Source organism: Otolemur garnettii, unplaced genomic scaffold (assembly GCF_000181295.1).
Source record: "Otolemur garnettii isolate 467f Iridium unplaced genomic scaffold, OtoGar3 scaffold00083, whole genome shotgun sequence".
NCBI lineage: Eukaryota > Metazoa > Chordata > Mammalia > Primates > Galagidae > Otolemur > Otolemur garnettii.
Window position 1 is genome coordinate 632,798 of NW_003852478.1, and position 9,813 is coordinate 642,610.

Consider the following 9,813-nt stretch of genomic DNA (forward strand, 5'->3'; position numbering starts at 1 on the left):
TATTTCCTGGAGTAGGGCAGAGACAGTCCAGGCTGGGGAGTTTGCTCTAAGGCTCCCATAGTAGACTGGCTCCAGGTCTCCTGAATAATGCTGAAGGATGTGCCGGCCACTTCCATGTCTGGACATAACCCTGACAGCTGTGGCCTTCCTGGAGCTGGTCTTCCCTTAACTACAGCAAGCTTTACTATGTGGGAGAATTTGTGGCAGCACAGAAAAATTTCGTCTCCTCTTTGGCCTCCTGGTTGTGAGTTTACTCAGCTCTGAGGGGAAGAATCATGTGCAGTATTTTGTGGGGTAAGCTTTCCTGGCTAGAACTTTGTTCTCTCAAATACTAACAAAATGGATTTTCTCCCTGCCCTCTCTTGTTAATAGGGTGCTGAGAAAATTTTGTCAATGAATGAATCAGGAGAACTGCAGGACCTCTTAACCAAAATTGAGGTAACTGTGCTTTTAGCAACTTATTTTTAGTAACCAAAATGTAAAACACATTCTGATTGTAATCGGGTTTTATTGAATCCCCCCTTCCTTGTTCTTACTAATAGGTAATGAGATACATGTGGCCGTTTTAATTTGATGTCATCTGCTGTTCCTCATAGTTAGAATGACACTAATGTTAACTTCCCACCTCTTACTATTAGGTGAGTGCGATGATCAGCTTTATTGGGGCCGAATTCTCTACAGTACAAACATTGATAAGGTGTTTCAAGTCAGGCAATTGTTTTGAAGCACATTTACAACTTTTCATTTAAATGAATTTATTTTCCCCGTCTATCTTCTTCTTTTTTTTAATATAACAGTTATCCTTTATTTAGTATTAAGTACATGCTAGACATTGTGATAAATGTTTTACATACAATCTCTCATTTTCCATCCATAATAACACTTTTTTTGGATTTTTTTTTATTAAATCATAGCTGTGTACATTAATGCAATCATGGGGTACAGTGTGGTGTTTTCACATACATTTTGAAATACTCTCACCAAACTGGTTAACGTGGCCTTCATGTCATTTTCTTAGTTATTGAGTTAAAACATTCATACTCTGCCCATCTATCTTTTTACGTATGGGAAGATCTTCCTATATCATGTCTAAAGATTAAAGAAAAAGTTATTTCTACAACAAAATCACATTTTAATTTTGTTCCCTGTATTTATAATTATAGCATCAGAGAAATAGTTATTCAATTATATCATGCATTCAATTAATATGCAACCAGGAAGCCCTTGTTATTTCTTTGCTGAATTATTTTATCAACCCATTTCTCCCTATAAGTAGGAAGATCGTATATGTCATGGTCTAGACTGAAACACTTTGATAGGCCTTAGTAATTATTCTGCAGCCACACATGTAAACATAGAGCAAGGCTTTCCCAGGAGAACTAACAGGTCGTGTGGTCCCCCACTAGTTACATGCTGCTATCAGCTCTTCTTGCTCTAGTCCTCTTTGCTGACATCGTTTCTGATTCTCTCTCCTTTCTTCTGCTTTAGTCAAAGGAAAGAGCCGTGTGGTGACTTGTGTTTCCCCCCGTGGCTCCTTGTGCCAGCTGTTCTGTCTGCCTGCCGTGCTACTGTTCTGATTCCTCATTTCCTGCACCACCATCTAAGCTCATTTTCAACGCCACTTCTTCCAGCGAGAACTTCTGACCTCCTGCACCTTTGAATTCCTATAACCCTCATTTTTGTTGGCTGCTTATCAACATCTTCTTTATATTACCTTTCTCTGGGTATTTGACTAATGTCTCAAATAAACTATACGCTTCTTCATTATGGAAACCATGTGTTCTTTATATTGTGATCTTGCCCAGAAGGAAAACACAAGGTATTCATTCATTCAGCAAACATTTACTCTATCATTTATAGACATTTTTCTAAGAGAGACAGCCAGGCCTGCTCAACATGTTGTATACATAAAGAACTCAGAAAAGTATTCTGTCAGTTTGTGCCCTAGTAACTTAGACACCGTGGTCCGGGGGGATGGTGGCCACAGGGAAAGTGCTTATGAAGAAGCACTGGGCTTTAGGGTACAAACTTGTTTGTTTTCTGAAGAAATCATAGCACGTATTCAGAGAGTCAGCTCATTTGTGTAAGAGTGATTTACATTTCTGTGGTTTACAATTTTTGAGGTATTATGATTTGAAAATCAGAGTATTTTAGCTCTGGGCTGGGTGTGGTGGCTCACACCTGTAATCCCAGCACTTGGGAGGTGGGCCTGAGTTCCCGGGTTTGAGACCAGACTGAGCCAGGTTGAGACCTCATCTCTAAAAACAGCCGGGCGTTGTGGTGGTCGCCTGTAGTCCCAGCTGCTTGGGAGGCTGAGACAAGAGAACTGCTTGAGCCCGAGAGTTTAAGATTGCTGTGAGCCTTGACACCACAGTACTCTACTGAGGGAGACAAAGTGAGATCCTGTCTCAAAAAAAAAACCAAAAAACAAAAAACCCAGCATATTTTAGCTCTAGCCTCAGCTCTGTTGATGGCTGTATAACTGTAACACATATTTTTACCTCTTAGGTTTTTTTATCCTCATCTGTTAAATGAGGAGATGCATTTCATAGTCTAAAACTCCTCTCAGCTAAAAATTATCTACGAATGGATTTATTTCATTCCTTTTGTTTCCATTAACAACTCCAATCCCATGAGGCCACTAATTTAGGTTAATGTGTGTATAGTTTGGGTTAATGTTTATTATTATTTTCCATGCACATTTTAAATTTATGTAAATGGTGTTAGATAATTTGGTTGATCTACTTATTTTTTATACCAGTATCATACTTTTTTATTTCTGTAGTTTAATAGCCTCTTTTAGGGTCTTGTAGGGTAAATGTCCCTTGTTACTTTTTTTTTTTTTTACAGAATGGACTTTCATTCCACTGAGTGTGAAATTCCTCAATTCTGCAACTTAACATTACCATGATAGATAAAGTAATTTCTCTTTCTCCTTCAGCTGAAAGAATTTTGGAAAGAAGATTTTTTTCCCTTAATTAAACATCTACATATTATAAATAATGTAAATCAGGAACCAGAATTTAAGACTATTCCTCACGTTGGAAGGAATGCTACAATACTAGCTTCACTGTTATAGGAACTGTAAAGTGCTATTAGTCTGTTGGGACGCTTTGCCCATATAGTAAAACCAATAATCTGTGGCCAGAACTCTGGCTACAGAATCCAGAACTCTGCCTAAAAAAGGGCTTAGATTTAAAAGAAATCAATCCAGGTAATGAGACTGGTCCGAGACATGTACTGGAGAGCTGAGCAAAGAGGATCATGGATGCAGGATTCGGGTCCAAACAGATCCCGTCCTTCTGGTTGGTTTTGGCAGTAGAGCAGGAGCCAAGCATTCATGAGGATGGAGACAATTGATTCTTCCTACGTAGCAAGGTGTATTCTTGGCATTTTGGTTTTTTTTTTTTTTTTTTTTGAGACAGAGCCTCAAGCTGTCCCCCTGGGTAGAGTGCCATGGCATCACAGCTCACAGCAATCTCCAACTCCTGGGCTCAAGTGAGTCTCCTGCCTCAGCCTCCCAAGTAGCTGGGACTGCAGGTACTCGCCACAACTCCCAGCTATTTTTTGGTTGCAGCCGTCATTGTTGTTTGGCGGGCCCAGGCTGGATTCAAAACCACCACCTTAGGTGTATGTGGCTGGCGCCTTAGCCACTTGAGCCACAGGCGCCGAGCCTTGGCATTTTGTATGTATTAAGTAATTGAAAGCTCACAGCAACTGTACTAGGTGGGTTCTGTTATTATCCCCATTTTACTGACGAGGGAGTGGAGGCACAGAGAGGTTAACTCGCTCGAGACCTTACAGATAGGCAGTGTTTCATTGATGATTCTAATCAGCATGACTGCAAGTCCGTGATCTGAATCATGAACTTATGTTGCCCTGACTCTCTAATTAAGTGGTATGTGAGTGTCTGGGAAATCTGACTATTGTTGCCAGGATGCGAGGCCTGGGAAGTTTACTGGGAAATAAACGGAGGATTAAGCCCAGGAAATAGCCTGGATTTTGATGCGGGTGTCTGATGCTCAGTGGTGCATCCTGGAATCTGAGGAACTGGTAATGGCTTTGAAGAGAAGCTAACAGCTCCTACCAAGTTCTAATTTGCTGTTAATTGTGTTGCTTCGTGGTCATCTGTGGCCACCCCTGGTCTTCCTAATTCAGGTCTCAGTTTTCAGCAATCATATTAGGGGATGGTCTAGAAAAAGACTTTGCAGTTGTAGTTGGGACATCAGAAATGGAGTCAGCAGATCATTTCAATTTTTCTGGCCCAAGAATATTAGCATGTATTGTAGCCAAGTGAAAATTGTTCTGAGAAGCTAAGTGGATCTGACTTGTTGATTATCAGTTACCGTACACTTGAGGAGTGGATAAAGAGGGCAGGAGCCAGTGAGATGTGTGGCAGTTGGTGAGGAGACTGCCTGAGCAGGGCTGGCTGTACCAGCTGGGACTCTGTTCCTTAAACAATGATTTACAGGACTGACTTCCCTATAATATACGAGCTCTGTGTGGGATTAGAGTCCTGTATATTTCTTATTTTTACTTCAAATTCCTAGACCTTGGCACATAACAGGCACAACAGATACTTTTTGAGGTAATAGAAGAATGACTCATTTATCCAAAATGTTTTGGAAGAGGCAAAGTACTTAAGAGCTAAAAAGAAAGAGAAACATCATTATTTTATGTAGGAGACTGCATGGCTGAAAGAGTGAATGAAAACATTAAGTTTATATGCATGGATTCATGTATATTACTAAACAGGGTAGGGATTAGAAGCAGAAAGTGCATGAAGAGTTCCCCCCAAACAGTAAGATGGCTGGCTGGTTCTGTTGGCACCCACACAGACAGAGGAGGGAGAGCTCTGACATTTATTAGCATACCACTGGCTCTGGCAGACACTGGATTAAAGATCTTAGATGGCAAAGAAGCTCTAAGTAAGCTTTCACTTTGCTAATTTTTTTTTTGAAGATATGAGCAAACAGTTTTGTTGTCATTTCTATTGAGATTGCCAACATAGTGTCCATTTTCTTTCCTTTGTTCTTGTAAAGCTCCTAACAATTATTCATTCTGATTCTCCCCTGAGGGCTGATAACTGCTTATTTGTTGTTTGTGAAGAACAGAGGAAAGATTTGAAGCTACGCACTGAGGATGTCAGAAATGGCACAGGCTGTCTGCACGAGGCAGTGGAGCTGTCAGGCACTGCCCTGCACCTCTGTAAAGTACAGCTGAGCATGACGGCCCCTCCCCGGGGGCCGGGAGCAGACCTGGCTTGTTTGGAGACTGTGGCAGCAGGGCATCACCTACTCAGCAGGGGAATCGGGCAATGTCCGCTCCTCCTCTCTGAATCTTCAACATGCATTTAAGTTGGTATATGACAGTCCATCCCTAGTGGGTCAAGAATCAGGTACATTCAGGCTTAGACATTTGGGATGCCGAACAAGTTTTCTCGGTGTCTGCATTTGTTTTAGTGGCTTCTTTCCCAACCCTGCAAATTGAGGACACCAGAAACACTGATGATTGGGGATAATTCTATTTATTTTCTTAACAGCTTGGTTGGGCAGAAAGGTGTTTAGTAGGCACTTAACAAGCATTCGCTGGATTAAACTGTTGGATCTAGTTTAAAACAAAATACATAGACAGAGATAATTATATGCCACGTGTATACTCTTTGACAATTTGTTCTATGGGTAAGGCTGCTTCATAGACAATATGGACGATGGCGTGTGAGAGACTGAGACAGTTGCTTCCTCTTTGGTAGCACACACAAGGGACTTTTCAGCTCTCTGAGAATGGGGTTAGATGATCTGAGGTTTAAAAATAACATTTTCCTTCCCTGATCTTAAAGAAGACATGAAAATTCCTGATCTTAGCATTTTTGTTGTCTATTACAGATAACCAGGGATAAACCAGATTCCTGAAATTTGAGTTTGTGCTACAAAGGAAGTCTATCTGACAATCATTCATGAACTCTTTCCTTATATTCTTGTCTGTTTTGGTCTCTTCTTGTTAGGGACCCTATTAGGGACCCTTCTTGTCTCTTGTTAGGGACCCTTCTTAGGTGCTTTAGTTGAGATGACTGCAGCATGGAGTGGACCTATTCCAGACTCAAGGAGAACAAGGAAGCATTTGGTTCAATCCCATATCCCGATGCCTTGCACAGTGCAGAGTAGGGGACAGACCCTCAAAGTACAGGGCTTTCCAAAGTCCCCATTCACAGAAAAAATCGTAACAGATACCTTGGAATGTATTGGGCATGAATGGGAGAAAAGACTTCATGTGTGTGTAGGAAGAGGTGGCCAACATGTAGAGAGTATTCTGTGAATATTTTATAAAGAAAGGTGAATTTAGCTACGATTTCCCACTTTCTATATGTATGGAGACTTTTTGGGACACCCTGTATATTTATGGAATGACTGTCTCACCTACTGAATATGTAGTTTTTTGAAGGTTCTCACCAAGGAAGGGGTACAGGGGATGAGGTGATTTCTCATTCTTTTTTTCTTGAATTTCAGCTCAAAGTGAACTGCCTCAACCCAAGCCATTGATTCAGATGAGGCACGTTCTGTAGAATCAGTGCTGCAGCTACATGCTGTTTTTAACCAGGTCTGCCCAGTTTCTTAGTTGTTTAAAGGTCGAAGTTTCAGTACTCACCTCTTTACTGAAAGTAGAATTCTGTTTGGCCATTAATAGTAATGATGATCCAAGTACTTGCTCTGACTTGGGACGTAAGTTCTTTGGGAAATTTCCTAGCAATTTTTCCATCCCAACCTGAGGACAAAATTGTTTACTGAAGTGTTGGGCTCCTAGGGCTCATTACTGGGACCAGAGTTTCAGGAAACAAAAGAGCTCTTGGAAAGAAACGCCTAGAAATGGCAAACTTACTTATTTTTATTAGTAGAACAAGTGGCATAGAATGTGTTGGATGGTGCAGCAGGGGTTCCCGGGAGCTGACGGGGTTCCTGGGAGCTGCCGAGCTGTGGGGCAGGCGAGAGGGTGTCTTCCTGACCCGGCCCACTCCTGTGTCAGTCAGAGCATTGATCCTTTCACGATTTTTCATTTGTATTTTAGTCACAGGATTTATCCCTTCAATATTTTACATTTAGAGAGCCCAAGTTATACCACTTGGGAAAAACTGATGCAAATACAAATTGAAAACTGTGACTGCAGAGGAAAGACCATGGATTTTGCTCATGAAGTGAGCTCTCTTACTGACAAGTTCTCATTCTGACCTGAGTTTTTTAACCATGAAGAGGCTTCGTTTCTTCATTTATGCCATGGCAATCTCTATCACACAGGGTTGGGATGAGAATGGGTGTAGACTCTATCTGCTGTGTAAGCTACCCCTTTCCTTTTTTATGTTTATGGCCAAAATAGCTCATTTTTTTTTGAGAATGGGAGTGGTCTCAGCATCTTTGTAGCACTGTGCTGCAGAATGTCGGAATGAGCTCCTGATCTGAAATGCATTTACTCTCCCTTTCTCAGTGGCAGAACCTTAAGCCTGAAAGCTTAAGATTTTTGAAAGTTTAAGATGTTTGAAAAAAATGACTCAGAGAATTATAGAAAATCATTGTGTCATGTAGCAACAATCCATTTAGCTTGAGATAGCTTTTAATGAAAATCCCTTCAGGTAGAGAGTTATTAAATAAAATGATGGCAAATAGTGACTAACCTTATTGAGTGCCTACCATGTGCCACGCAGTGTTTTATTAATTTTACATGAATAGATTCATTGAATCTTCTCAATAATCCTTTGAATAAAAGACAGATCTCATTCTAGAATTGGCTGGATTCTGAGGACACAATTCTAGAATGGCCTTGGTCAATTTGTTATTCCCTTTAAAAATGAAGTTGTAGCTCTTAGTATTTATATATTAATTTATTTCAGAAAATTCATTAGTAGGAGATACCTTATGAAGAAACAGTAAACTCTTGGTATTAGTGGATTTAACGTTTGATATTTGGGCCTTTTGAAAGTAATTTTTGTAAGTCACATTGCAAGTTCACAATATAAAATAACTTTTACTTTTGTTGAGTTACCATTTTGAATTCTGTGTGCTAAGGGTTTAATGTCTGCAGTGAGTTGTTATATAGGTAGCAAAATGAGCTTAGGAAGCTGCCTGGCACTCACACCTTTTATTTCAGCCTTTATAATCACAGGTGCATTCTATGGAAAAACCATATGCTAGCCAAAAGTTTGGTCATTTTCAAGTGTTTTGGGTTATAGCATGCCAGCTAGTGTGGCTGGCACAGCTGTAGTGATTATTGAAAATATTGAGACTTGTTTGTATGCATTAAGATATCACAATAATTTGTACTGGTTGTACTAAATAGCTATTACCCCAAATGCCCTTTTTTCGGTAAGAGAAGAAAAAAAGTCTCTCTTCTTCTCTGTCAATTTCTACTTTATAAGGAATGCCAGGTAAGACACAGGATGCCTACCCAACATTCTAACCTTAGACAAATTATGTATAACTGTGTAGCTTTTCCCACGCAATATTTGGTACATGCTCATACAAAATCTATTTATAGTCCGTCTGAAATTCAGATTAAACTGAGTATCCTGTATTTTCATCTGCAACATTTGACAACTTTGCTCTCCTAAAAATCCAGACCTGTTCAAAACTCAGCAGTAAAGAGCAAAGTTCTGGACTTGGGGCCACTGCAGGCTCTTGCTCCAGGACCGGGGCCAGTCACTTGTACAAATGATTAAATACCTTAATAGGATGTCCTGTCATGCTTTAGTGAATGTCAGAGATCTGGCTACATTACCATGTTCTTTCTAAACTTTGATAAAATCACCACTACTTACTGTTTTTTTTACATTTAACATTCAAAGTCCATTCTTTTTTTAATCATTGGGTTTGTTTTCCCAAGTCTTTATTTTTCTTCTAAAGACCTTTTCATATCACGCAAAAATTAAGTTCAGTGAACTCTTTCTTTTAGGTCAATTCTTGCACAAAGAAATGACCAAAATCTACCTACAGAGCAACCAAATTTCTGCACACATTCAAAATATCTTTCTACGAAGATTGTTAAAACTCTATAGGCTTGTTAAGTTCCTTATTTGTATCATTCAGATTGGAGACCACTACATATGAGATGGGCGTATCCACTATTATATGGTAGCTGAGCCAAACTGTAATGGCAAGTAAATCTCGCTGTATATAGAAAACATTTATTTGAAAAAATATTCCAGGAATATATACATATATAGATATCTATATACATCTCTCTCTCTATATATATATAAATATATATATTTAAGTAATCATGGTTTTCATGTTTTTCCCAAAATACATTCTGTACATTATCAATTATGAGAGAATTCTATTAATTTGCTGAAGAAAAGATGTTCATATGTGTTCAGGAAAGGGTGGGTTAAACCGACTTAATTCAGTTCCTTTTCAGTTGGATTTTTTAGAGATTTGGAGAAAAGGACTATGAATATATATGTTAAATAAATTAAGTATGTGATTCAGTGTATGTGTGTCTGTATATGGATTCACATTCTCCAAATGTATTTTAGCAATTCCTCTCTTTATAAAGTCAGGCATTCAAAAATTGCTGAAAAACCCTCTTGATAGATTTGACTTGTACCCCATTGGATATCCAAAGTATCCAATGTACTCAGTACTTTTATGAAACCAATTTATAGTTACTCACACTTTCTTATGAATGATAGATCACAACTATAGCCCAGGATGAAGGAGAGAAGTGGAGGGGGATAGGAGGGGAGGAGGGAGGTTTGATAGAGGGAGGATAGTGGGGCTTGCATAAATATCTTAAGATTTCTATGCTATTTCTTTAAATACAAAATGA

The 9,813-nt window shown here is 39.4% G+C and overlaps 1 protein-coding gene across 1 annotated transcript in view; it reads left to right on the top strand.

The window, feature by feature from the left end:
* Nucleotides 1-9,813, top strand: part of GRXCR1 (glutaredoxin and cysteine rich domain containing 1) — a 132,872-nt gene that overhangs the window by 121,978 nt on the left and 1,081 nt on the right. Inside the window, exon 3 of the mRNA XM_003794580.1 lies at nt 373-438. Within this exon, the coding sequence (XP_003794628.2) occupies nt 373-438 (66 nt within the window). The remainder of the gene's footprint in view (nt 1-372; nt 439-9,813) is intronic.